We start from the raw sequence: 27,789 nt of genomic DNA, 5'->3' as shown, positions 1-27,789 counted from the left end.
GTGGAAGGAGAAAGCGTCCTGAGACTGGTGAAGCACGGCTGTGATGCCGAAGCGTAAGGCTGGACTTTGCTCTAAAACCACTGGCTTAAAGTATTATTACTTGTGTCGGCTTCCCGACGTCATTGAAGCCCGCGTCCAAGCTCCGGCAAATAATTTTTGTAGACCATCATGTACCCAACATCAGCACCACGTCGTATGTCCTAGGGTTGCCTTGCGAGTAACCACAATCCACCATGAATTTGGCAACAGGAACGCGGACGCTGTGGCGAGCACCGCGACTATTTGTTCAGCTGCGGACTGTCTCGACGTTGTCCAATAACCCCCATATAGTAAGGTCTACGTATCCCCGTACAGCTCACCCGCTACAGAAGCTAACTCGAGTTATTGCGCAGTATGTTTTTAAAGATCCTCAAAACCCTATCGCCCATGTCCTGTCTCTCCTCCCCACAGACCCTCCGATTCGGTCACTAGCCATTGGCACTACCTCCCAACTCCCACCTACGCCGCGATCGTTCACCGAGAACCCCAAGTTCCTCCCTATTCTGCATTCAGTGATTGGCGAGAATGCCGCTTCTGACCCGGAGGTCCAGTCCCAAGCTGCGGTGATGATATCTTCATCCGGATCCTCATTCTTGCACACGGCTCGTCGCCAACAGACGGGCTCTTCAGGTGCCAGTGACCAGGGCGGCCACGGCAGCGCAGGTCGGGGAGGCTGGTTGCACGTCTCCGACCAGCGACGCATCCCGGACTTTGGACGCATCGCGGAGCCAGAAGACATCTTTGGCAGTGTGGAAGTCGATGGACACGGAAATTTTGTCGATGGTCATGGGGGGTATCAGCCCAGTGGAACGTATCGGATATGCACGAATGATGGGATTCTGGGCCTGACGGATTTCATGAGGCAGAAGTTGGTCGAGAGGCTGAAGGTGCAAGAGGCGGCGGAGAGGAACAAGCAGTGAGGAACTTTTGACACGACTCTTACGCCGACTGAAAGGTCAAGTGTGAAGAAAAGCACCCATTTGGATCGTGCGAAACAGCCGAGATCCGAATTATACGGACAGATCTCATACTCCGGAGGCGCGGACTCATATTCATGAGCTGTACTTTTCATGGAATGGCAGAACCACAGCGGTCGTTAAAACTCTACCTATCGAGACGACTAAAACCGTGCCATTACAGACCTTGACACACCACAGCTCGCACTCATGTTGGGTCCCCTTCGCCACGAGATTAAGGCTCAGCTCAGCCGAGGGATCCCTCAGACATTGGATATCCAGTCTCTCTCTGAGAATATCAATGGTCCGCAAAAGTTTCAGGTATAGAGCTTTACTCCTACAAAGATAGGGTTACGAGATGGCATGATGCGTTCTCAAACGTTGAACGAGGTCGACATCAACCTCAAACCAGAATATGCAGAAGACTCGAGCATCCGAAGCCTCTCGGTATCGTCGCAGCGGATATGATGGCTGGGATCTTTGCACTAGGTTGATGATCATGTACATGGATCACCATCAGATTCTATGTAACAACAGCGCGATGGGAGCTGTGCTACAAGGGCGCAAACAGAGTGAGGCATGCTTATGCCGTGGTACTCAATGAGGGGCAATATACAGACAGTGGCATGGCAATGATGACCACAACTTGAGAAATATAATTTCTGCCCCTCCATGCATGTCGTTACCTTGTGACACTCCCAACAAAAGTCTGGAGGAACCTCTCGTAGGCTGAAGCCAAGTCTGATTGTCCCGTTGGTCGAGATGGAAGGCTCCTTCTTATGCATGCGGGTCATGGCTGGTACCCAATCAGACCAAGTCCGAATGGTGGAAGGAACAATCGTCATTGGCGGATCCGCGTGACCGAGTTAGCGCTACTCGTACTCAAATATGCAAGTCCAGTGCGGGGTATCAACTCTCTCTCTCTTGTCCGTGCAACTTGGTTTTGGTCGCTGCCTGGACCTCAGACCATCAGCCTTGTTCTTCACGCTCACTTCTCTGTCCCCTCTATTCTGCTCTCTCACTAACCTACCAAGTATCCCATTGTCCTATGTCCTTTCTACTATTTCAGAGATAGCCACGCAACTTAGCCTTCTCGCTTCGTCATGGCTCATCTCGATCTCCCGGCCTTTGGCATCCGCGACCTAAACGGCCCCAAATCACCACCAGGTATCGTTCAGATTACCGCTTCCCAGTACGACAGCACTGTTAATAGTGAACCTGATGCCGTCCTGTCCTACATCGACCTCGACGATGGTGAGCTCATCACTGTCGGAAGTTCCTTTGAGCTGCAACAACGCCTAGAAGAGCCGATACCTCCTTCGGTCGCTCCTACCCCCTCCCTCATTCTAGGCAAGGCCCCTGCGAAAGCTGCAAGAGAAGCCAAGGAAAACACGCTCGTGCATATCTTTGACATCCGGCATACGACTGGGAGTGTGGCAGTGTGGAGAGAACATGAAGCACACACCAGTCGGAAACTGCGACCTCGAGCGTCATCGTCGTCATCACATTCAAGTACAAGAGTTTCCCTTCTACATAGAGCATCTTCACCAGAGTCCAACTCCATGTTCCCTCTTCATTATGACAACATGTTCGACCCGGAAAGGGTTAACAAAAGTTCTCCCGGACCACCTCAATCAGCGCAGCCCACGGACACTGCCACGGTCAATGAGGGGGCAAGTCATCGCCGTTCAGCAGCACACCCGGTTATCTCTGGTGAAGGGGAGACACCGATGCAGAAGGATAAGGCCCCCGTCAGTGCCTTCACCCGTCTTGAATCTCACCTGGGCCCTCTAGCCGACTTTCTCGAGTCCACAGCAGACGGACTACGAAAGCTTGCAGAAACAACTGCAGAGGCCGACACGACCCCTGTAGAGAATGTTTTGTCCGGGTTCAAGAAAATTCTGAAAGAGGCCGGGGAATTCGGCCTTGATCTTTTGGCCACACTTGTGGACGAGGAACTACAAAAGAACAGAAGCAATGGGGTCGACGTTCCTAATGGAGCCAACACTGACTCAACCCCCCAGCAACCCTCCTGCCTCTTCAGTACCACCGAAGAAACCGGGGAGGAAGACAAGCGGGAGCCTCGTGCTGAGACGCCTGAAAAAAAAGTCAGCTTCGTCGAGCCAACACCCTCAGAACCTCTTCAGATGGTGAAGGAGCTTGTGGTGCCTAATGGCCTCAGCATTCAGCGCTCATCTTCAGAGGTTCAGAGCTCATCTTCAGAGGTTCAGACGTCAAGCCTGCCTTTATCTGAACGTTCGACCAACATCCAGCAGCCCCCTCAGCTCAGTCTCCCTTCCAAACCGAAATTTCTGTTTCCACCCTTGTCAGCTCGTTACATGACTGCAGCTCCTGCTCCTCCCACAGACAACTCCATTCTTGACTCCCCGCCATCCGAGTCCGATTTTCTGACCCGATATCCACCATTATCGTCTCTTCGAAAGTCCGTCAGTGTGAGCGGTTTGCAAAGCACGCCTGCATCGTCTAGCCATTATCAACCTAGCTCGAGCCCTATGTCGGTTTTTGCTCGCTACCCCAGTATTGAACAATTGGAAGAGATGTCCCCTGCAAACTTTCAACCTGCTCCCAAATCGAAGCAAAGCTTCAGCCACTTGGTTTCTCCGACTTGGGCCCCGGTCCAGCCGGCTCCCAAGAAGACCGATATCTACAAAAAACCCACAGTTGAAGATGAAAACGAGCATGTCCGTTCCCTACTAGCAGATCTAGGAGAGAGAAAAAAGGCTCCCGGCGTACAGGATGCCCCTAAGTGGCCTACTGTTCCACTGCCTGGTGCCTGGCCTGAGCCAAAGCTCGAGCAACAGCCTGAGCCAAAGCGTGAAGAGCAAAAGAATAAAGAGTCTGCCACCACAGCCGATGACAGTACGGTGTCCAAAGATCTTCCTTGGTGGCTACAACAGGAAAGTCGAGGCTCACTTAGTGGTGGTCTTTCACAACGGGCTGGCAGTCCCGATGACATGATATACTCTCGAGGACCGATCTTTCCACGAAAATCTCAGACAGTCAGTGGCACCAATCCTGCGGCGAGACTCAATGGACCATTTGATCCTCTCGCACACATTCCCGTCCTGCAACCACGTCCCCAGCGATCACAGCCAGACCTGTCTGCATCCAAGGTGGGCTTTCTGAATACTAGAGTCAACCCAGCAATGCCCGGCTTCGCACCACAACGGAGTCAGACCCTTCATCATACTGATCGTTACAAGCCACGTGATGCTGCTCCGTACCAGAACCCGCGGTTGAGCTCGTGGGAGAACTATCTGAAGAACAATCGCAGCACAACCGCGACTTCCAGCTTGCCCTATTATCCCTTGCTGAACCCCTTCTCTGATTGGCCAACCTCTCGATTCCAGCCGACCTCTACGTTCAGTCATCCGGTGCCCCCTGCGACAAGACCACCTGTTGTCTCGGCTCCGAGGCCACCACGACCTTTCAATAGGACGCTGCCAAGTTCTGGCCCGCACATGTATTCGCTCACCAGCGGATCACCGCCCTCACAAGCACAGCTGCCTCAGGCTTCTCGACCAGAAATTATTAGGGGTGCACCACCAAAAGCCGACGGGCTCTCCATCCCATCACCCACGACACTACCTGCTCCACCTCCAGCTGCCGTGCTCTTCCCACCGACATCAAACAGCAGTTCCATCCCTCGCTCTTCATCGATTCTTTCTCCTTGTCCACCTCCGTTCACTCGTCCTCGCGGTCGCTCGGGGGTCTCTCCTCCGGCGCCTTTTTCAAGCAAAAGCGTCGACGACTGTGTCAAAGTGCTGAAAGCTATGGGCTTCGGTGAAGATGACCCGAACGAGCTAGCCCGCTTGAATATCTATGCAGGGGCCGCCGCAGGAGATGTCCTTTTAGCAATCGAGTTGATCGAAGAAGATCGTGAAGCTGCCAAAGAGCTTGAGAAGGGAAACCACATTGAGATCAGCAAGAAGACACGGAAGGAGGTCGATGTGGAAGAGAATCCATGGGAAGATTAGATTAGGGGCGTCATGTCGGATATCGAAGCCAGGGCTCTTGGGGCGATGGTATATCTCATAACGTCAATGCGAGCGCCATATGGAAATGCGAGCCGGTCGGGTTTTGGTGATTCCAAACCTGGCCGGAGTCCTGGGTGCTTGGGTACCTGGCGCTTGATGGAGCGGATGGTATGAAACTACGATCAAATGGACTATTTTGTATTTTTTTCCGGGTGGATACTCGGATAGACACTGACGACAACCACGCTTTTAAAAGTCACGATGGAGTTGATGGACTAGGTAGGTATCGGTTCATACTTTCTCAATACCTATAGCTACGTACGAGTTACGTAGGTATCTACTTGACTTACTACATGTGCATATCTTGCTTGTCTACAGGACGTGTGTGCGCAGAGTATTTCCTCCTCCTGGGGGGTCTTCCAGCACTTCCGAGGCTGCGGCTGTTTATGTATCTACTTGTCTACACGTCTCTTCCCTATGACGACGGGGTATGCATTAGCAGTAGCAGTAGCATTTAACCCACGGCATGGTATGGCATAGCATAGCTATTACCATCCCTTAGTAGACTAAGAGACAGACAAGAAGGGTACTCGTAGCTTTGATCATTGCGGAGAGTAAGTGTAGTCAGGCAGTCAATTAGACTTCTTTTGCATGCTTCGAATATTTGGCTCTAGAGGAAGAATAGAGGGGCGGAGCTCAGGACCAGGGGATTGGAGATTGCGGACACGGTGCGGAAGAACAACAGACAATCCTCCAGGAAACACTCAACATGCACGTGGTGCTCTCAATTTTATGGTCGTTAAAAGTCCTTTAACGGACATGTGAACCACTCGTGTCTCTCTCGGGGTCAGAAAAATCAATGAAGAGCGGCGTCGAGAATCCTCCTCCTGACGTCGTCGCTGAAACTGGTGGCGACGCCTTCCTGGTCCGTCATGACGTTCATTTCGGCGTCGACGGCCGCTTCGTACGCCTTGAGCACGTTGTCCTCGTCGACCCTGACACCGTCCTCCGCCAGGATCTTGATGCACTCGGAGATGCGTGCTATTTCTCGGCGGGTGCCTTCGCCAATGTCGTCGTTCTGGCTCGAGTAGATGGCGCTGCTGACCACGTCGTCGAGATTCGAGATGCTCACGCCGCCGCTCATCCTACCCTGGTCTTCGGCCTGTTCCATGTGCTTGCTCAGCCAGATGTAGCCGTTCACCCCGAGGATGACGTTGACGTCTCCGCCACCTTGGGCGCCGCTGTTGATCGTGAAGACCTGTCTTCGACTCCGGACCACGCCGCCCCCACCGCCAGTCCCGGTCACGGCGAGGAACATTCCGTTTCGCAGCTTGCCGTACTTCAGACTCCGGGTGTGTAGATTTGCTGTCCCATCACTACTCCTCAGCTGTTGGACTTCTGCAACCACCAAATCCCCCTCCTGGAAGTAGTTTCGCATCTGGAGTTCATCTGCGGTTGTGCGTCGCCTCAAGACCCCACCGGGCAGGTTGATGGATGACAAGGGCAATTGGGCCAGTAACGGCGCCGCTACGTCCACTTTCCACTGGTTCTTTTGGACTTCCACTATGCGACCGACGACCAGATCCCCGATTTCCGGCGTATATCGTGCGCGGAGGGGGGCTACTGAGAGTAATTTGTTTGTCTTTTTCAATGGGCCTGCGAGGGTCGCGATCATGGTGGTTGAGTGCTCTGGCATGAAGGTGCCATGTCCCCTATATCTGGGTCAATAGACTGACTCTCTGAATCCGCTTCAAGTTTTCCCCCAAGCCTACCTCATCCATTGTGTGTCGTCCGTAATCACCTCTCCTGGCAGGGCAATTTGTCGAGACGAAGAAGATAATCGGCGACGCTTTGGCGGCCGGCCGCCATCTTCTTGCTCTGCGGCGTCGCTGGACTCGTCATCGTCGCCATAGATGTCCGTTTGTATAGTTTCCTCCTCAGGCTCTGGTGGTAGAACAGTTAAACCCATGTCTGCGTTTGGGCTTTCCAAAGCACATTTCAAACAAAACTTGGGGAAAATCGAGCGCGGCGGGTTGGAGACGCCGGAACAACTTCGGCTTCTCACGTGGTGATAAGTGTGGGGGCTTGGCATCCCTTATCGAAAATATGAGAAAACGGTCCGCTGAAGTCATCGTCGTCGAAACACTTCACGTCCCTCCCTTACGTGTCGACTTCGATTCAGATCAGGTCTTGCCTGCAGAGTCGCGAACATGGTGCGACACAAGAAGGACGGCGCCTCGTCCAAGTCCAAAAAGTACTCTACCAGGTCGCGACATACCCCTCGCTCGGCACAAGGTGGCGAGGGCGATGGCGACGCTATGCCTGAACGCCCACCTTTCAAGGCAGCGTGCTGGGACTTTGGGCATTGCGACGCAAAGCGCTGCAGTGGAAAGAGGCTGATGCACTTTGGCATGATGCGCGAGCTAGCCGTGGGTCAAAAGTTTCCTGGTGTAGTCATCTCGTGAGCAAAGGACTTCTTCCCCTTCTACCATCTCGTCGTGTTGACCAAATATCCAGCCCCAATGCAAAGCAGATCCTGTCACCGGCAGATCGAGACTTACTCGAACAGCACGGCGCCGCAGTAGTCGAGTGCTCATGGGTCAGGATACAGGAAATCCCGTTTTCGCGGATCGGAGGGAAATGCGAACGGCTTCTGCCCTATCTTGTCGCTGCCAACCCAGTCAATTATGGAAGGCCGTGGAGACTGAACTGCGTCGAAGCCCTCGCCGCGTGCTTTTGCATTTGCGGGCATGAGGACTGGGCAGAGATCATCTTACAGCACTTCCCCTATGGTAAACCGTTTCTTGAGATCAACTCCCAGCTCTTCAAGCGGTACGCCGCGTGTCAGAATGAAGAGGAGATCAAGAAGGCCGAAGAAAAGTGGCTTGCGAAGCTGGAAAAAGAGTATGCTGACAGTCGTCTCAACAAAGATGCTGCTGGCGGGGAAGATGTCTGGGCTGGTGGGAACATGAATAGGAGAGAGGTATACGACTCCGACGACGAAGATGCTGAAGCAGATGAAGACACCGATCCTGACGCAGATGATGAGAATGTCGGCCTACAGCAAGGCGTATCACTGGAGCTGCCCCCTGACGAGGAAGACGACGACGAAGAGGCTGAGATGGCTGAGATCCGCCGCAAGATCCTTGCCTCTAAACCGTTTACCGAGAGCTTCCCCTCAGAACCACCCAAAAGGAAGATCCAGCAGTCGAATCACGGGGAAATCAGTGATAACGTTGCCACGGCTCATCCGTCGACAGAACAGTCCCAGCGGTTGGTCGATTCCGACGCGGAATCAGGTTCCGCCGAGGAAGACTACGACGACTTTGACCAGATTGCAAGTGCGACGCCAGTGACTGACCGGACGGGGATAGTGGCGCGCGAAAGACAGAAAAAGCTCGAACAAGCAAGTGCCTCGTTTTCTTGGACATCGCTTTCTGCCCCGAAAAGGTGGTAGCACCGTAACATCCTGTTATATCGGTTCTAGGTTCAAAGGCGCATATCTACGATCGAGGAGAATGAAAGAAGCACATGCCAGGAGTGGGGACGATCGAAAACATCGAGGAGGATCGTTCGTCTGAATAGATATCGATTCTTTGTACCTGTGGGGCCATACACTATACCGATGTCTCCGAACACCACGTCAGTTACACCTGCATATGATTTGAATGGACATTTTGTTCTTGGTGGGCATCGGAAAATACAATATTGCCGGAGCAAGGATCGTCAAAACTCCACCAGCGAATTCAGCCTTCTCCCGCTCTGCCACATATACGCCCAGGCGATAGGCGCAGATCTTGCTGAAAATCATACAAGTCTCCAGAGCCGAATCTGCACAACAGAACAATGGAATGGTCACGTGTAATCAGAGGGCTGATGACTTATGGCCCCGACGAAACAGGGTCCGATTTCCTCAGATGCAGAGATGTCGAGGGAGTTTTGGTGGGTCAAGGATTTTCCGACACTACATACAAGTACTATCTCGAATCAGTAACGCCACCGGTTGTCTTTTCCGACCTCACAGGTGCTTTACCTCGACCATCGGCTCCCAGTGACCAGGTGCACTGATATCTCACATTTGGAACGGCAGATGGACAGAAATCGCCTCGGTCTTTACGCAGGGTCTGTTGGTGTGTATGCATGCATGCATGCATGTATGCCGCGACTCCGCCTTACAAGCTCGCACGATCCGTCCACAGGATGGATTTTGTCATTTGAAGCTCGAAGACTCCGTCTAGTGTGGCCACCAGAAGTCTTACTTTCCAAAGTGAGCTGCGTTGGTCTCGCTAGGCTGCATAAGCGAAGATGTTTCAAAAGTCCATGCAGATGCAATGATTGCTCCCAATAATACGAGGTGGCGACCATCTGACCATCACTTCCCCCGCAGGGTTCCAGCTGGACCGGCATCTCCGATCCAACAAAGTTTGTCCAAGAGATGCATCTCCTCAAGCCTAGCCATATGCCAAGGACTTTTGTCTTTCCCCATGCGACAGGAGCTTCTTCGCTTGCTTTGGCTCCGTATTAGGCATGGAAGATTGCGTCGTGGGCATGGGGGAATCTGCGCCACATTCCCACAAACTTCCTGGTGACCCTGGAAAAGCCAGGTTGCCGATCTGCTGGAAATGATGGGAGGTCTTTCAGACATTTTGATAACACCCTTGTCTGAGACTCGCAAAAGGCAAAACCCAAAAGCCGAAACTTGCATACCTTTCCCAGCGAACCCTTGTCCGTGGCGGGAGCGAGTTTGCGAACAAGGGAGGCAATGGCGAGGTCGTTAATCCCAGGGAGTTGCAGTGTTCTACTGCAGTAGTAGTAGTTGTCGCTTCTCGACTCACTTGAGCTATCACGGATTATTGGCTTTAGGTATAGACACACAACTTGATTTCATTCCATTTTTCACTCGTTACAACCAATTGGTGAATGGTACGGGGCAACTTTTCTGCATGCTGTTCGCACGACAAGAGAACATCCTCCCAGGGAAGGAATCGTAGCTCTTAATCCAAGAGATAGAATAGCCCATGGCCTCCCAACCTTTTTCCTCAATTAGTACTTTTAGACGAGTTGGTAATAGGCCGTCCCATAGTGTCCTAGTCCCCATAGCCATCATAATGACCCAGCACGAGTAGTGCGAATGAGTACCCACCCAGTTGAGGCTTGCAGACAAAACCCATCTCGAAAACAACAACAACAACAAAAGGCGCAAATGGAGGAACAAATCGCCAATCATCCAGTCGCAGCGGACTGCTGCGTCGCAACTATAGACCCGGCCCACGGGGACAGATAGTATAGTTATCAAACACGAGATCGTGCGACGGGTGGTGAGGGTGCCCGTACGGGATATGCGGCAAAGCGGGCATGACCGGCACGTTGGTGGATGATGATGACAATGGCTGACCGTAAAGGTGGGACGGTGGTGGTTGTGGTGACGGAGAGGTACAGAGACTCATGTCGACAAAGGCGTCGACTTCCAGGCGCGGTTCCATGAACTGGTCCTGGAAGAAGGGCTGGTCGTCGTGGGCGGCGTGGGACGGCGCCCGTTTTATCAAGGATGCGCATCTGCCCGTGGGAGGCAGCGACGAGGTCAATTTAAACTGGGTCTTCATGTCCATCTCTTGCGCGGTCCTCGTCGTCATCGTCACCGTCGGTCCCGTCGACGATGGCGAGCTGCTGGACGTAGATGCGACCGATGTGGCGGAGTGCTCGTCGATATCCTCGACGGAGTCGCGAGTGTTTGTGTTCGTGGTTTGGGCTCGCGTCTGCACCATCACCATCGGCGTTTTGTTACTGAACAGCCGTGTCGTCGACTGTTCGGGCCCGCTTAGAAAGTTTGGCTCGTCGAGGTTGGGGGTCAACAGGCCTAGTCCCTGCAGGATATCGGTCGTCGAGACCCCTCCTCCTTTCGACTCGTCGGGAATGTCTCCCGGGAAGCCGGTCCTTCTGCGACAGGCCCAATATAGTCGTTGCAGGGCCGCATCGGTGACTTCTCGCATCTGGAAGTAACTTTGAGGACTTATTAGCCACCACTGCCCCCAAAATGGCTCGACATGTGAACGTGGATTGGCTCTCTTACTAGTTTCTCGCCTCTCGCCGTCTGGCAGAGTATACACACGGGCTGTCGGTGGCTCGGCAGAGTTTGCACGCTTGGTCCCCGTCACACTGTTGTAGGGTTAGTGAGGTAGTCCAACAATACACACAAATTTGGGGGGTGGGAGAAGGGGATGGACTGACCTTCGCCTTCTTGACCCTGCATCGATCACATCTGCACTCAAATCAGCATCCTTTTTTTCCGAAGTTCCAGATTATCAAAAGGAGCAGTGTGCTGTAGTGTAAAACACTGATGAGAAAAAAGACTTACGCTCGAGAAGTCCTGCCTCGAGGAGTCTTTCTCTCCGATTTGGACGTCGTCCTCGTGTTGCCACCCTCCTTCGGCGCCGGTTTCAGGGTCTTCATGGTTTTGTGTTTGTTAAGACATGGATCCTCTTGTTGTTGTTATGCAGACCAAAGCCCCATGCTCGAGAACCCCCAAACGTCTGTGGGCGCAGCAGGTTCGGGCCTTATAATGTACAAACAAGTCCCAGCTAATCGTGTGGGCTAGCGCAATGGGAGAACCAAGATTTCAGACACCATGACGCGTTTTCGCGCGTTGGGCAATTCTGCCCAGACATACGCCGCAAATTTCAACGCCGGGCGCATTTGGTTGGTACGCAGCCACAGGCAGGCACGTTCGACTAGGATGTTGCCTCGGAGTAATAATGGTGCTATCAGCACAACTTCCGCATCTGGCCTTTTTTGAACGGTGACTACAGGCCTGGTCCTAATAGGTTCGTGAAGGTTCGCCACTTGAGCCACTGAAGTTTAAATGCTCTGGCGCGGGGTGACGTAGAGTGGTCCTTGGTAAGACTTTTGATACCGGCCCCCTCAGAAGGAACAGACCAGGTAAGCCGTAATAGCCGTGGAACTCCATTGTTCGAAGACATGCCAGATACCCTGGCAGGATCTGGGTTGTCTAGTCCTCAGATCTCTCCAGTACTTGCCTGTTCCGACCAAGGCAATCCGACGAGATGCTCGTTCAGGATGTTCCGCTCCTTTGCGCTGTTGGTCTGAACTGAGTGGCGGGGTGGATACCGTTCATAGACACTGACCAATTATTATTCATCTTGGTATCGGGGAAATGGAATTTGTTCTCGGGTGGGGCAACTGCGGGGTTTTCCGCCTTTGCCCCATTTCCAATCCCATGTTGTCCGTGTTGAAAAGTATCTTACATTTATCCTTGTGCATTGAAACAGCTGCGGGAGACAGTGACAGAATTTTGGAGATATCAAATCATGGCAGTCTCCACTGATCGGTCCTCATCGCGAGGAGCTATGTCGACCATATCGAGCCTCAGGACTTTGAAGGAGAAAGAAACGAGCTGCTGCACTCCATTGAGAGATGGCAGTCCCATGAGATTCCTTGTACCATCGTTATGCCGCCAACTCAGTACATAACAGAGTTGTCCCCTAGCTCACCCCGTAGAGCTTTGCCTCTTCCAGGTAAGATCAGCTTTTGAGGGTGCGAGGGGAAGAATGTTGGGAGCTTCCTCCCCGAACGGACGCTGTCGAGAGACGCTGTCGATCGTGGCTGCTTTTTCCGGCCCTAGTCTTTGACGGACTCTGCCATACGCAACGGAAATGCCACTTCCTACGCCTTCGGTTGGGGTTTGCCATGGCTCTCACCCCTCTGTTTCTCCATCTACTATGCCATGCCACACTCATGTCCTAATCGATACAGCCCTGTGCACCCCAGCCCGCGGAGTGGTCGCCGTCTACCACTCGGCCCTGCCGGAGAAAACTTCCTACTTTATTAGGATATAGTTTCGATCCCATCCCTAGCACTACATCACCCTCCGGGTCACTGATCCGCCACCCATGCCATGTGAGCGAAGGAAGCCTGTATCGGACAGTGACGAAAGTCGCAATGGGCATCAACATCATAATATCCCATTGACCACCCCGCCCCATTGAGGCAGGACAAGGTGTACAAGAAAGCTCAGAAACCATTCGTGGTTACACACATAAAGGGTCATATCAATTCTGTTTAGGCCATATCGATATCAGACGTGACACGATGACTTTGAACACCGATTTGACCACCTCGCCTGTCTTAGCGGATGACGTCAACATTTGGCAGTTTCCATTATCCTCTGATGTCCCCTACAACAACAGTTACAGCCACCAGTCGCCCGTTTTCAGCGACCATGACCTCTTCATCCAGCCGACAGAAACTGCTTCCCCCGGGCTGGTTCCTCAGAGACCGTCGCCTGAGTTTGTCCAACCCCACGACCTTCATCCCCGGGGTCTTGAGGGGTCGACTTCGCCAGCGAGTCAAACTTCGCAACTGGGACGAACCAGTTCCATAGACTCGCCCGCTGGATCCATGTCACTGAGCCACCAACAGCTCCTCCGACGGATGTCCCTGGCCACAATCGACCTAAACGACGACTCTTACCGACCTAGAAATACCCCGGCGCGACGGAAGAAGAGCACGACTGGCCGCATCGCCCCTCGCTCCGAAAAGCACGCGCGCGAGCTGGAGTTGAATCGCAAAGCCGCGACAAAATGCCGCAACCGTCAAAAAGTGTTTATCGAGCACCTCCAACAGCGGTGCCGTAAGGAGGAAGAGAAGTTGCAGATGCAGACCTCGCTCGTCTCAGCCCTGCACGACGAGGTCGTCGCGTTGAGAAACGAGGTTTTGCGCCAAAGCTTCTGCGACTGCCGCTTCTTGTCGGGCGCAAATTCGGCCTTGCACTCGTGACACGAGGGTCACGGAAACTGTATAAGATTCCAAGAGGGTGGCAACTCACCGCAACAACACGGTGGTCCGGGACAGCTGTGGGGTCTGTTGAAAGCGATAAGTTACACCCGAGCTTCCCCTCAACCGTCTTGAAGCTTGAAGCCATCGATTGGGAGTCATACCCACGTCGGAGCATTCAATCGCGGATCGGCCGAAGGAAGAAATGGACTGCTGCCCGCACTAAGGACGAGTAGGAAGAGGACGAACGAATCAACGCTACAATGATTGAACGAAACGTGGGGGAGGGTTATATTGTTTCTACGGAGGATACTGTACACGGGCCTACCTCACGGGGCGGAAACGAGGGGCGGTCACGGAAAAATTTTATTTTTTTTGTGCTTGTATTAGTCAAAGCGACGGGTTCGTTCACTGGAAAAGGGACTTGTGTCTTGTTTGCCTATCTATCTATACGTTATACCACTATTCTTACGGCACCCCCGGGATCCTATACATGCGGTCTACCGTTCGGGTTTCCAACAATGAGCCGGAATTCTGTCTACCATCCAAGCAAACCCCCTCTCAAATACTCACCACAACCCGTCAAATCATCTGACAAACTGACATCCCTTTCAGGTAGGTCAAATGTCAAGGTCAAGGTCATGCAAGGTATTTAATTTAGGCCACTTAGGCGTCTGAGACATTCGCACCTCGAGAATAGCCAGGGGTAATAGGTATTGGTATAGGTATAGTGACAGTTGTGGTAATAGCACCGCGTATCCCGACGTGTCCCCGCCCCGCCCTGATGTCCTGGACCCTAGATCGTGGGTAAGGGAACGCACCCTGCGCGATGGACTAAAACGGTCTGCGACGAGCGGATTGGTCGGTACGACACGACACGATACGGCATGACATGACATGTCCGTCTCGTCTCGTCTGTCGTCATGGCGCGCGCGGAGCGGAATGCGGGAATACCTAGGTAGGTATTGTGGTACCGCATAGATCATATATCCCAGATCCTAGGTCGTGGGCCCCACTAGGGATCGCAGACCTTGGGGCGTTGGTTGCCTCGTGGTACTGTGGTTCTGCCTGTACAATGTGGGTTTCGGAGGACCCTGTCCGACGCGGGATGCGGTGGATTGTGGGTTTGTGGGCATGGAGAACTATATCTGTATGTGGATGGATGGATGATGGATGATGGATGGACGGCTCACTCTCACTCACAAACCTCTCTCCTTTCAGTTCAAAGGCCACTAAAGAACATGGAAAGAATACCCATTCTATTCTTACTTCCTGATCCCCAATCAGCGTCTAGGGCTGCGCATCCACCAGCACCCAGCATCGTCTCGCTTTTCGGGACCCCTCAAAATCAGGCATCTCTATCAGCTGTGACACACACTTACGAACATGGAAGGCTTATTAGTATATACAATCAGTGATGCACGGAATGGAAGGCGGATGCTCCTGTCCCAGGTAAGCTTCCCCCGCCTACAATCTCGGCGTGGCCTTCTCCTTCTTGGCCTCCTCCCTCAGGATGCGCTTCAGGATCTTGCCGCTCGCGTTCTTGGGAATCACGTCCGTGAACCGCACCCCGCCGTCCAGTCGCTTGTACTTGGCGAGGCGCTCGGCGACCCAGTCGTAGACGTGCTGCTCGGTCAGGTTGGCGGGGGCGACGCCGGGTCTGCGCACGACATAGGCGCGAGGAGCTTCGCCGTCGAGTTCAGAGGCCGCGGGGATGCCGATGACGGCGGCGTCGACAATGTCCGGGTGGGTGAGTAGGACACCCTCGATTTCGGGTGGCGCCACCTGGAACCCGCGCACCTTGATCAGCTCCTTCTTCCGGTCCACAATGTACCACAGCTTGGTCTTGCTGTCGCAGTACATCATGTCGCCTGTGTGGTAGAAACCGTCGGCGTCAAACGACTCCTTGTTGGCCTGCGGGTTGTTGAAGTAGCCCTTGATCACGGTGGGGCCGCGCGCGCACATCTCTCCGACGACATCGTAGCCCGTGATGTCCTTGCCCTCGTCGTCGATCAACTTCAGGTCCATGCCTGGGATAACCCGGCCAACCGACCCCGTGTCGTCGTCCTCGGGCCACGGGAACTGTGTGAGGATGCACGTCGTCTCTGTCATGCCCCAGACCTGCGCGAACGGAGCACCTTCGCCCAAGTACGGCCTGATCGCTGCCTGAGTCTCCTTGCTCAGGGGCGCCGCGCCGGCCAGGCCGTGGCGGATCGACTTTATCGAGTACTTCTTGATGAGCGGGGACATGGCAATGGCGACCGCCATGGCCGACACGACGTAGAATTCTGTGACCTTGAACTTGTCGATATTGGCGAGGTATGACTCCAAATCGAACCGCCGCATGACGTACGCCCGCTCTCCGAGCTTCAACGTCGTCGTGTGACATCGGGGCGCGATGGCGGCGTGGAACATGGGGGTCGCATACAGGTTGACGGGCTCATATGATTTTTTGTACATTGTGGGGCCGTAGCACAACTCATGTTGAGCGATCAAGTTCCGGTGCGTGGTTATGGTGGCTTTGGGCAATCCCGTTGTCCCAGAGCTGGTCAGTCGAGCCGCCGTCGTGTTTGCACAGGTGTCAAAGTCGTCGAAGCGCACCCAGTCCTCTTCACCGTGCTGCATCAAGTCCGTCCAGCTCGTAAACCCTTGCGGAACAGTCTGGCTGGACTGTGTGTTGAAAACGCGGACCTGCGACTGGGAGATCCCTGTATCCTTGGCTGCTCGCATCAGAGGTTCAAGCAGTTCCGGTTCACTAATGAGGAAAGTTGCCTGGGTGATGTTGACATGATGCCGCAACTCGAGAGGTGTGTAACCGGGATTCGAGCCAGCAAACACGGCACCCGCGCCGACGATGGCGAGAAAGAGTATTGGATAGTAAATGTCATTGAACGAGTGGACGAGGACACAGTCGCCCCTTTTCACACCAGCCTTGTGCAGACCGCGAATCAACTGACGAATGATCTTGCGTGCTTGTAGGTTGGAGATGGAGCGACTTGTGTTGTTTGCATCAATAAAGATCTGATAGTTCCTCTCGTCAGCAAAGGGGTTCTGGAGCGAAGCTGCTTTCCTCGTGACGGTCTATACTTACTGGTTTGTTGACATCGTATGTGGGCTCATCGAAGATCCACGAGCAGATGTCTTTGTTTGTGATTTTGGGGGCAGGCCCGGATGCAAGGAAGACCATGGCTGTCGGTTGGAGGTATAATGATTTTCCTCAAGGCGGTGTGTGCTATTTGTTATTTGATATTTGAACTTGCTCGCTAGAAATCAAAGATGCGGGGTGCCTCGGTATAGCTTGGTCAAATTTAATGTACCGAACGGGGGTGGGAACGAGCACGCTGGTCGGTATTGACTTGGCTGATGTCGCAAAGTTTGTGTCGGCAAGAGACTAGACGCGTGGGAAATTGTTGGCGGTCGATTGTGGTATAAATACTGAGCATACTATACCTCTGGGAGCTTACAGGCAGATCAGCATAAACTATAATCTGAATGCGCTGACTGAGATACTCTCCAGGAAGAAAATGCGGCCACGTCCTCACATGGATCAAATGCTAGGTCCGCAAGGATGCGGCCGCCTGAGAACGAGGCTCACGCGAGGCTCTGACATTGGATTCCAGAGGATGATCATCCACTTCCCCCTAGCGATACCACGTATCAATCCGATTGTTCGGCTGCCGTCCTGAGATCCACGAAAAGCATACTCGCCCACGGGCCTGGTTTCAATTTGTAAAAGGGGGTGTCGCATCCATATTCCAACTCCGTACATCCGTCACAGTACTTCTGAGATGTGTTAGGCGTCGGGGATCCCCACTGTGTTGGTTAGCGCTTATCATTGTCGCATACTAGCATCACACAAGTGAGGAGACGATTGCCCCAGATATCTCCGAGTTGCCATATTGAGGGTCAACTGCAGCTTGGAGTAATCCTTGGCTGGATAATTGTACTCGGTACGTCGTAAATACGCTGGTGCTGCCGTAATGCAGGATTAGATAATAGTCGAGATTCCACGTCGGAGACTCTCCATGGTCCATTTCTACGGCGTTGTGTGAGGAAAAATAGTGGATGGTTGCTGACGTGAGTATGATGGTGTTGAGAGAGCCGGGGCTCTCTCATAGAGACTTCACGAACCAGATGGTACCAGAATCTCTGCCTTCCTCGCCACTGACACCATTGTCAATCACATACGGGAACCGAGAAAACCCTACGCGAGGATAGAATCTCCCAGCGTCTTCATTCGCTGCTGCCATGAGCAGATGAAGCCCTTTTACACTTCGCTCTTTGGCCGCACCACAAAACTGCTCGATCAAGCGTCGACCCCAGCCTTGCTTTTGAAATGGGGTTAGTATATCGATGTGTATGTGCGCCGGCCATTGTTCCATTAGCTGAGGATATTGTTCGTGCAGCATCGTACGAGGGTTAAACATGATCTCTCTTAATGCGTTTGGTAGATTTTCGTTCCAGCTAGTTGGCTCGTCGGGGCCCGGCTTTTCTAATCCCTGCGACTGCATGTGGGGAATATATGTTTCCTCGTACTTTTGTACAAACGAGGCAGTGTCAGGGACCCCGAGCAGATACCCTACTGCAACGCCATTACCATCATCGAGAACAAAGCAGGTTTCGGGTTCTAGCATGAGATAGGGTCGACACCACAGGAAGGAAGCATAATGCAGAACTGGATCGCCTGCATCGCGAAGATCGGGAGCGGCAGTGTCACGGAACTAGACACCAGTCAGATATAACCATAGTATGCTAGAAATAGTAGACGAACAATATGAATCATGGCGTCCTTGTCCGACTCCTGGTACACGCGGATGAAAGCCATTGTGAACGTCTTTGCGCTGAAGGACGGCCACGAGTAGCAGGCCTACTTGAAACAGTATCGACTAGGTCATAACCTGAGCAAGATGAAGGCGAGAAACACAAAGCATACTTGTACATGGCCAGCTATCATAAAATGCAGGCGCTCGAGTGACTGTCCAGAGGGATCTGCGTCCACTCTTGTCTCGAGGGATGGATTGGACATCCTTGGAACATGTCAGGTTGCATTGAGGATCAGCGACGCGGATCATCGGCCGATGAAGAGCCTTAGTTTACCCATGCAAAGAGAATGTTTGCCGAAGCTAGTGAGTCAGCCACTTGCCAGTCCATGCTTGGCACTTTGGCTAGCTGGATCCAATTTTATCGCCGTGTAGATCCTCGTTTACGTAGTACCTCGTAGATCCTATCTCCGTCTGTAAGTCAGAACCACTATGAGCAGGCCTGCGCAGTTGAGTCGAGCCCAAACGTGAAACGAGGACATGGCTAGCCCTTCAATGTCGCACAGATGTACCGCTCCACAATCTTGGGGAGCCCGTGTCTCTTTGTCTGCTTCCAACCCAACTTCCCTACCGATCTTATGCCTTACACAGTGTGATCCGTCGCTGGGCTCCTCCTGCATTCTCTACATACAAATCCGGATGCTTGAAGCAACTTGGGCTGTCTGAGCAAACGAGGCGGGCTATATACCGCTGCGCTGTCGATGAGATGTCTACCTTCGACGCGTCAACGCCTCACTGGCTGTCACGAACTCCCGAGAAAGAACCGATCTGCAGCCAGGAGCTCCTCATGCAGCCCGGGACTTCATTGTTGGGTTCCTCAGGTTGACTTGACATCCAAATGGATTACACAGGCAGACAGCAAGCAGTGTTGAGAAGTTAGGAATTGAAAGGAAACATAACAACACATCCCTTACTCCTCCGCGTGCGTGGTAGGCGTATCCTTACTCGAAACAGAATCACGAACTTTTTGACTGGAACTCGGTATTTAAATGGTAGATACCGAATTCCCAGGAAGGTGGCAGCTGGCTACACGTCTTTGCACACATGCAATCGGCCGGTGGAATTAGCACGGAAAGAACTCCTTCCTTGTTCCAGAAATCACTTGGTGCTGTGGGCTTCCTCATCCTTCTGGGCTTCTACCGGTCGCTGTCGTGGCCGATCACGTGAAGCATGGTCCAGACCATGTTGCCTTATGGAATTGCTTGCCATGGGATTTCCAAGATGCGCATACCAGGCTCGACGGTCCGGTGACATTGAGCCGAGGTGTTTCCCACCTCTGGTTGTACTAACTTGTACGAGAAAAGGTCGGCGGAAAGACGGCAGTGACTCTGGGACGGTAAACCATCCATCACGGATATCGGTGCCCTGTGGATAAGGGATCAAGCGACTAGTGCCCATCGAATCGGACTTGTCTCCTTGGCCCCGGCTACAGACAACCGAGTTCTCGTAGACGCCAATCTTTCCATCCTCTTTGGGAGAGGTCGCATCAGTCGGCTCCTCACCCTTGGTGTTGGTAGAGGATTCCCAGTTTTGGACCTAGAATTCAGAAGTTTCCAGATGGGTCTGCCAAAAAAAATTCGGACACGCTGTTCATCCTCACTCGCGCCTTTCGACATTAGACTCCACCCAAAATCCTACTCTCAGGTACAAGAACATGGAATTGCACTCCCTTCGCCAACATCCACACCGCCAAAATATCTGTTGAGAAGACCAATGAAGTGGTCCGAGGCATGTGTGCCTCGCCGTGCCGACACCCGGAAGGAGGGCCCTTTCTCGACGAGTGAAGAGCGACAAGTAACTCAGTGGAGAAGTTTGCGCGAAAGGGAAAAAGTTTATCGGTAGGACTCGGCGGGTGGCTTGCATACGATATACTTTCGAGGAGGCGATCAAATAGTCATCAGTCAGCAGGTCTGGCACCTCGTACGACCTACAGCACAAGTACTCTACTCCGCTGTCAGACCCCGCGGAAAAGAGAACGAGAGAAGAGATATTTACTGCAACAAGAAACAAATAGAAGTTCTTGCTCATTCGTACAAAATCATGGTTGGATCGGGTCACTGGGGGAAAGAGAATTCTTCGTACTTGTACACAGATCCAGACATGTGTATCTGCATAGGTAAGGAGGAGGGGCGAGCGAGTGGGTGGGACGATTACCGCATTCGGAATGCTCGCCATCGGCCTTTCGCCATGGCCCTTGGGTTTCACACCGCCAACCCCCATCCGTCACAAAGGCATCAACTAGCTTCTATCTGGGATTTTCTTCCCCTCTGCGCCAATTGATCCCCCCTCGTACGAGCCACTAAATAGTCGTGACAATGAGTCAAAAACCCCCATACCGGATCACGGCGTTTAGAGGGAAATGCAAACCCTCTAAAGCCTCTTTTCCCTCTTCCCTCACCAACCAGACCCGGGACGCGGGACTCGGTGCAGGGGGACAAGGGGGAAGAGTATGCACGCATGCACGCATGTAAGGAGGGAGTCGGTCAGTGGTACAGGCGAATGAGTAAATGAGTGAAAATGAGTGAGTGAGTTGAGCGAGCGCTGATATACACGTGCACGCACTGCCCGCCTTGGGAGGGAAAAGGCCGAGGGGAGGGATAACCGAACCCCCCCAACCCCCCCGAAACCATCGAACGAGGCTGGCCTAGAAGACTTGCCCCAACCGAGGCTTTTGGCTTTTGTGGTCGCGAGGAACGACGATGGTATTTCTATGTGGCAAATGTGGTAGGTATGGGAGAGATGGTGGATAGATGGGATAGAGAGAAGACGGAGGGAGGTCAGGACGGTGGACAGGACAGGAGGCGGAAGCTATAATAAAGAGAAAAGAGAGAAGCGAGATTTGGTAGATATCCATGTATTTATTCATTCATTCGTCCCGATTCGACGAAATACTATATAAGTGTAAACGTAACTTCCTTTCTCTATTCCTCCACATATTCATCGGACGCACTGGCCAAAAAGAGCCTTCGAGACAGAATTACAAGCTCGAGGAGGACCTCTCCATGGTGTCGCCAGGATCAAGCGGGACACAGGTGTAGAGCGCTGACGACTCATCCAATAGCCTGTGCCTGGTCGCTTGTTCCTGTCGTCGCTGCCAGGAAGTGGTTCTCGTCCGAGTTCTGGAAGTCCGTCAAGTATGTATTCCATAGGACCGTCTGTTCGTCCTGTCATGTTGGTGTTGGTCTTCGAGGGAATATTGTCCGCGCCGTCAACAATTTGTTGAGAAGGGGGGGACGTCTCAGAAGATCCAATATCTCGATCGAAGTCTTCACAAGCCGTAGATTGTGGCTTGGAGTTCAATCAATGGGTAAGACTCAAATGCCTTCCCGCTGCTGCAAACATCGCTTATGCTGGGGTATCGTAAACCGCTAAAAGGAAAAAAAGTCGTCAACGTCAAGGGTGGTCGTACATCGTGCCAGCGAGATGGGGGCGATATAGGTGTAGAGTGCTGAGCCTCATCCAATAGCCTGTCGCCTTCATCTCACGGGCCTTCGCGACTTGGTCCTCGTCAACGTCAATCCCCCCAGGTCTTCCTCCCCATCCTCCAGATCCAGCGGGAACCCGTACTCGTCCACCAGTTCCAGGTCTGAGGTTGAAGACCTCTGTGCCTCTGCCTCTGATTCTGATGTTGAGGATGATGACGACGACGACGATGAGGGTTGTTTCCTTTCTTGGGGCATTAGATATTTGTCGTCTGTGGGTGATGTCTGGCGCTCTCGCTCCGTTCGGGCGATATCTTGGAGAAGTAGTTCGAGGAGGTGGTCATGGCTGAGTTTGAGACGGAGGTCCTCGCGCACTTGCCTATCCGAGGACTTTCTCCGGGCGGTGTCGGCCAGATGATATGTTTCTTCGCGCGACAGACGTCGCGTTGGTGCGAGATCGCGCGAAGGCGGTCTGCTGAGAGGTTCCAGAAATGATAGAGGCATCTTTGATGTATGTTTGTATCAAAAGGTGAGGTGGGTTGGATTTGAACTGTTACGGTGTAGTCGGGGTAGACGGCTCAATATAATTATGACTGTGTCTACCGGGTGGTTGTACGAAGAATGGAGAGGTTTTTCGCGGGTGGAGACTTCAGCGAAGAAAAAATCGGGCTGACGAGGCGGTGGAGTTGCTGGTTTTTGTTGTTGTATCCCAAAAAGATTGTCAATGGGGCGGAGGGCGGCTCGAGCCTCACTAGGGACATGTGAAAGGGCTCAAACTCGGATGAAAGTATTTTTGTGTAGTAGAAATCTCGACGGGTTGTTGTCGGGAAAACGTTTGGTGGAGACTTGTAGAGTTGTGTCTGAGTCTGTTCTCTCCTTGGAAATGGGAATTGAATTGGGAGAGGAAGTGTGGACTAGATTGAACACGAGGACAGCACATCTGTATATTAATGATATTGGCTTACTGATGCAGGTTATAGTTTTCAATCAAAAAACACGGATGCCTGAGTCACACAGCCCGTGGACATGGGCTAATGGGACCGATGCTGCTATGGTATTATCGCCGTGGGAACCATAAATTTCTCCACCGGGATGTTGCGGTGCATACGAAGGAGCAAGGAGGCCGTAAGTACGAGTACGCATTGCTAAGGCAGGGTTGAGTAAACCCCGTAGAGCCGAGTCGGAGTTCTCAGTAGTACGAGGTAGTGGGAGTAGATACGCGCGGCGAGGCGGACGTGGGCGGCAGTGTTCACGCCTTAGTGAGAAAGGGAGAACAAATAATCAAATCAATCAAATCAGAAACGACGTTTGACTCACGCCTAGCGGAAACCCAAGACTGGCAGGGCAGAGGATTGGCTGGTTGTTGCTGTTGCCTTGTTGCGCAATACTGGGCGAGGCGGATTGAATTGGTCCGTCGGATGCGAAATGCCGTTTAGAGCAAATCGTGCGATGCCTTGGTGCCTTGGGGCCTTTGGCATTAGCATTGGCATAGGACACGGAGGAACTGCATCCAACCATGGAGCCGGGCTTGAGGCCGAAGAGTGGACGGAGATTACAAACACAGGCAGACGAAGGCTCGTCTTCGGCCGAAGATTTGCACCTTACAGGGGCAGCAGGGGGCAGCCCTTTGGTTCTCTAGGCATGGGCTTATAGGGAGTGTGAGGGCTTATGGAGGGCTTATTGCCGGACCGATGACTCTTAACCCTTGGATGACGGGCGCCGTTGCTACCTATGAGTATGCCCGCTCTCGCTCCTCTGTCACCTTTAAATCCATGCACACGCCCTACGCCTTTCCTTTCCCCCAACGAGGTGCAATAGTCTCCTCGGGCTTCTACAACTCCTCGCGATTATTGCAACCTCTTACCGCCTTCCACGGGTCAGATGTGCGAACAACATCTCACCTCACATCCCACATCCCACACCCTATATTTTGTCTCGCCCTACCGACAAGCATGAGGAACAAGTATTTGATTATCCGGCAAAGTCTTGGTCCGCTTTAGCATTTCTTCTCTGTTTCCGGATGACCTGCACATCCCGGAAGCAAAAACGAAGATGCGGACTTTAAACGATGGACTTCGGGCCCGTCTACATCTACGTCCGCGTCACGGCCGTCCCAATTATTATTATCATGATGACCAGTACAAGCATAAAGTCCCCGAGTCCTTGGCTTTTGCCCTTGGCCTTCTCGCAACATTGCCCCGGATGTGCACAACTTCCGGCCGAATAAGCAGTACGAGTGACCAGTACGAAACACGAGAGCCGAGAGAATACGAGGCACAATTTGATATCATTGCTTACTTCTACAAATACAGCCCCCTGGTGCCCAGCGGAAAATAGGTCAGATGGTCGAGTCACTCTATCTCAACAACCAACTCGACGTACGAATGCAGGCAGACAAGATTATTATTTGCCACAAGAGGGAAAGCAGATTACCTGGTGCATTGACCCGGAAGCCCGTACGTGCCGGCTTGTCGATGCTATTCCTCGTGCTCGTTCAACATGACACGTTGCGGAAGGAGGCTACGAGCAAAACGCTGCAGCAACAAGGTTTGGTCGTAATAGTGAACACAACACGACTGAGCTGCGCCTCGGACAAATACGAACCTTTTACTGATTACCCTTGTATAGCACGAAATCTTCGCTACAAAATGGTCAGGTCACGTGTCGTTACCTTGAGAGGAAGGACTTTCCATTTCGGGTTAGTCATCGCGTCCAAGGGCGCTGCCAGCGTGGTATCGATGCCGCCCTGTCACAGCAGAACTGTTCCCACCAAGACGTCCTCACCTTCATGTCTCAGCCCTGGGCTTATGGTGGCTAAAGTGCAGTAGTTTGAGGAGAGTTCGTGTGATTCTGCAGATTCAAGGTTAGTTTAAGACGAAAGGGAAGCGTGATGCACCAAAGGGCCTGGGTGCCCTTTGACAAATGCACGGCCAAGCCTTCGCTCTTTGATATCATCCGCGTAGAGGGCGCCTGTTCCAGAGACATCGAAGAGGGATGCCTGTCAGGAGGTGCGATACAAGGCCAAATGCAGGCTCATGTCGCGAATATACTCGTATGACAGGCTTGGAGGCAGGCCACCGAGTCATCCATTTTTGAGCTGGCAAAGAATCCGCTCATTCGTCACGAGCGGAACTGCTGCTAGATCACTGAGGATACCATCAGCAATCTTTCCATAATCCTCTTTTCATCCGCGTCCGGAAGGCTCTCTGCCTGTTCCAGAGGTGCATATCTCTTCCCTCGCATGCTGGGTACATATGGCCCCCGGAGGGTCAAGTTCACGACTTAAGTTGGTCGCTCTTCGGGGCTTTTCTGTCGCTATCAAGGCTTCCCTCGTCGTCAATCGGTCTCCCCTGACTGATGATACTTGCGCGTCGTTGCTTGGCGGCTTCCTCCCTCTGCAAAAACCTCTCTTGCTCCCTTCTGCTCTTCTTCAGGTCCACAAAGAAGAACAACAACAGAAAACTCAACCCGCTGAGCCCAAACAGGAAATAAAAGGGCAAGCTGTTATTTCCCTTGGGATCCGCGTCGATGATGGCGCTACTGACGATTGGGCCGATAAATGCGCTTGTCTTCCCCATGATAGAGTAGAGACTGAAGAACAAAAATTCTGGGATAAGCACATGTTAGCTCACTCCGACGATAAGCGAACCCGGAGATGCTGGAAGACATGTCCACGAACGAAACGAAAAGCTTTACCTTTGCCGCGGGGAGTGACCTCGCTGATCATTGTCTGCGAGTATGCATACCACTGGCACACAAACAGGCCGTAGAAGGCTTGATATACCCAGAATTCCCATTCGTGGTGGAACCCGAATGATTGCGAAAATATTCCGATCATACCCCAACCGTCAAGGAGCAAAATACCAATCATGACTGCGTCAAACATTGTTTTGGTGCTGAGTCCGAAGCGCTTTTGGATGAGCCAATAAGCAAGAATCCCGGCACCTTGAGCCGCTATTCCCACAATGAGCAGGTATGTCAGTGTCAACGTATTGTACGAGACGACTGAGTTTTGCAGAGTCGCAATAACCGTGACTGTTGTGTTCAAAGAATCGCCGAGCAGGAAGTACCCTAATAATCTGTGCATGAGTTTGACAAATTCTCACCAGTGGAAGACGACATAGGCACTCACCGACAAGGTACAGCAAGCTCTGCTTCAACTCCCAGATCTGGACTAGGGCCCGCCAAATGTTCCAAAAGCCAACACTGATGATGTTCATTCCGGGGGGAAGTTTCTGCCCAGGTCGTCTCTTCTCCAGGATGAACCAGGGCACCGCAAGCACGATCCAGACACCAGTCGCATACGCAATGAGAACCGACAGGCCCCATAGATTGTTTGCAGCACTTGCGTTGACGTTCAAAGCGAACAATATTCCAACTACCACAAACAAAATATTAGCGTCGTTCACCAACATTGGTTTCTCGGCAGGTCGCAAACTCCAAGCCTTCATTGTGAAAAGGCGAAATTCACACAAGGCAGACACCCGCCGTCCGAATGGACACTCACCTAGCACGGCAAGAATGACGATTTCCCCAGCGCTCTGCATGATAAATGCGACGTTGTATATGCGATTCCGCTCCATCATGTCGGCAAAGTCATAGTCGTCTCTACTAATCTCACGGTTTTCATATTGTACCGCCTTCTCCCTCATCTCAGGCGTGTTCCGTGCCAACCCCGGAAAAGCTTGATAATATCTTGTTAGTACCGTCCACAAGGGTATGAATTTGGTCCTGTTGCTTACCCGCTGTCCAGAAGGTGATGCACATCTGATAGGAAATAAGCCCCGTCATGTACATACCCGTTGCAGCTGGCCATTTGTCTTGCGTGTGTATTCCTAGCCAGCCAAAGCCTATCGCGAAGGAAACAATCGACCAGAACAGTAGGACATAGGGTCGCCATTTCCCATAATCAGCAAGACTACCAATCAGCAGAAATAAGACTACTTGAATGGCAAAGGATATGCCATTTGCAAGTAAGACGATGCTGTTGATGGTACGGTAGGCGCCCAGAAATTGTAGTCGTTCGCTGTCACCAGCGGCCTCGTAGAGCAGGTCTTGAAATGACGTCGGTGCAAAATTGAAGAGGGTCAATCCATTATTGCCGATATAGTAGCAACTGGCGGTATGTGTTAACCCTCGTCTCATTGACAGTATCATGGCCAATCGAAAAGCCTTGTATGATGTGGAAGGAACTCACTAATAGGCCCAGCGCTCCCACTTTGAAGTCTGATACTTGGGATCAAACTGATCTGGAGCGACCGGCCTGTCTTCATCGAGATCGTTGGGGCTATTGAGTTCAGCATCCTTCTTTGGATCTTCGGCCTCTGGTACGGTGGCAGCGGCAATAATCCCTGCGTTGGCGACGGACATGTTGACTTCCGAGGATAGACCTCAAGAGTAACTTCAATCTCTCCGCTAGAGCTTCTGTGAAACTCCTCGAAGAAAGAAAAATAGCTAAGAGTATATAACAGGTCAAGCGGCGAAGACGCCATCACGGCGATCTCCCGTAACATGGAGATGTGATAGGAGGTGAGGATGGGTATGACGGCAAGCACCAAACAAGCAACACAAGGCGACATGGCTGATTGCTACTGCAATGCTCAATGGCCGACGACCGCAGTGGTCCAATCATTGTAACCTGCTTAGTGGCCAGAAAAAAATGTCAGAGTAGTAATGGGCAAAGAAAGCGGGATTGACCGCCCAGTCACAGTGCCATCATCATGAGCTTATATTATTGCCAATTGGCTGCCAGGGGCGCTAGATA

General features: G+C 52.5%; 10 protein-coding genes across 10 annotated transcripts; 4 read left to right on the top strand and 6 right to left on the bottom strand.

Annotated features, from left to right (window-relative positions):
- Window positions 1-233: 233 nt before the first annotated feature.
- Window positions 234-959, top strand: AYO21_11096 (hypothetical protein; the record flags this gene model as incomplete). Its single annotated transcript, XM_022660995.1, has 1 exon — window positions 234-959. One exon carries the CDS (start codon window positions 234-236, stop codon window positions 957-959), a length of 726 nt encoding a protein of 241 aa, XP_022506700.1.
- Window positions 960-2,098: 1,139 nt separating this feature from the next.
- Window positions 2,099-4,993, top strand: AYO21_11095 (hypothetical protein; the record flags this gene model as incomplete). The annotated part of the gene is made up of 1 exon (XM_022660994.1): window positions 2,099-4,993. One exon carries the CDS (start codon window positions 2,099-2,101, stop codon window positions 4,991-4,993), a length of 2,895 nt encoding a protein of 964 aa, XP_022506699.1.
- An 856-nt stretch (window positions 4,994-5,849) lies between these two features.
- Window positions 5,850-6,962, bottom strand: AYO21_11094 (hypothetical protein; the record flags this gene model as incomplete). The annotated part of the gene is made up of 2 exons (XM_022660993.1): window positions 5,850-6,705; window positions 6,766-6,962. 2 exons carry the CDS (start codon window positions 6,960-6,962, stop codon window positions 5,850-5,852), a joined length of 1,053 nt encoding a protein of 350 aa, XP_022506698.1.
- A 241-nt stretch (window positions 6,963-7,203) lies between these two features.
- On the top strand, window positions 7,204-8,450 carry AYO21_11093 (hypothetical protein; the record flags this gene model as incomplete). The annotated part of the gene is made up of 2 exons (XM_022660992.1): window positions 7,204-7,454; window positions 7,511-8,450. The coding sequence occupies 2 exons, from the start codon at window positions 7,204-7,206 to the stop codon at window positions 8,448-8,450; spliced, it is 1,191 nt and encodes a 396-aa protein (XP_022506697.1).
- Window positions 8,451-10,248: 1,798 nt separating this feature from the next.
- On the bottom strand, window positions 10,249-11,443 carry AYO21_11092 (hypothetical protein; the record flags this gene model as incomplete). Its single annotated transcript, XM_022660991.1, has 2 exons — window positions 10,249-11,149; window positions 11,349-11,443. The coding sequence occupies 2 exons, from the start codon at window positions 11,441-11,443 to the stop codon at window positions 10,249-10,251; spliced, it is 996 nt and encodes a 331-aa protein (XP_022506696.1).
- A 1,656-nt stretch (window positions 11,444-13,099) lies between these two features.
- On the top strand, window positions 13,100-13,786 carry AYO21_11091 (hypothetical protein; the record flags this gene model as incomplete). Its single annotated transcript, XM_022660990.1, has 1 exon — window positions 13,100-13,786. The coding sequence occupies one exon, from the start codon at window positions 13,100-13,102 to the stop codon at window positions 13,784-13,786; it is 687 nt and encodes a 228-aa protein (XP_022506695.1).
- Window positions 13,787-15,250: 1,464 nt separating this feature from the next.
- AYO21_11090 (hypothetical protein) lies at window positions 15,251-16,970 on the bottom strand (the record flags this gene model as incomplete). Its single annotated transcript, XM_022660989.1, has 2 exons — window positions 15,251-16,804; window positions 16,875-16,970. The coding sequence occupies 2 exons, from the start codon at window positions 16,968-16,970 to the stop codon at window positions 15,251-15,253; spliced, it is 1,650 nt and encodes a 549-aa protein (XP_022506694.1).
- Window positions 16,971-17,895: 925 nt separating this feature from the next.
- AYO21_11089 (hypothetical protein) lies at window positions 17,896-18,608 on the bottom strand (the record flags this gene model as incomplete). The annotated part of the gene is made up of 2 exons (XM_022660988.1): window positions 17,896-18,504; window positions 18,555-18,608. 2 exons carry the CDS (start codon window positions 18,606-18,608, stop codon window positions 17,896-17,898), a joined length of 663 nt encoding a protein of 220 aa, XP_022506693.1.
- Window positions 18,609-22,079: 3,471 nt separating this feature from the next.
- On the bottom strand, window positions 22,080-22,529 carry AYO21_11088 (hypothetical protein; the record flags this gene model as incomplete). The annotated part of the gene is made up of 1 exon (XM_022660987.1): window positions 22,080-22,529. The coding sequence occupies one exon, from the start codon at window positions 22,527-22,529 to the stop codon at window positions 22,080-22,082; it is 450 nt and encodes a 149-aa protein (XP_022506692.1).
- Window positions 22,530-25,300: 2,771 nt separating this feature from the next.
- AYO21_11087 (hypothetical protein) lies at window positions 25,301-27,395 on the bottom strand (the record flags this gene model as incomplete). The annotated part of the gene is made up of 6 exons (XM_022660986.1): window positions 25,301-25,632; window positions 25,722-26,096; window positions 26,158-26,403; window positions 26,533-26,709; window positions 26,768-27,141; window positions 27,223-27,395. The coding sequence occupies 6 exons, from the start codon at window positions 27,393-27,395 to the stop codon at window positions 25,301-25,303; spliced, it is 1,677 nt and encodes a 558-aa protein (XP_022506691.1).
- Between the last annotated feature and the right edge of the window lie 394 nt (window positions 27,396-27,789).

Source organism: Fonsecaea monophora (genome assembly GCF_001642475.1).
Source record: "Fonsecaea monophora strain CBS 269.37 chromosome Unknown Scaff143, whole genome shotgun sequence".
NCBI classification, from domain to species: Eukaryota; Fungi; Ascomycota; class Eurotiomycetes; order Chaetothyriales; family Herpotrichiellaceae; genus Fonsecaea; species Fonsecaea monophora.
The sequence above is the reverse complement of the archived record's forward strand: the minus strand, read 5'-3'. Positions and strand labels throughout refer to the sequence as shown.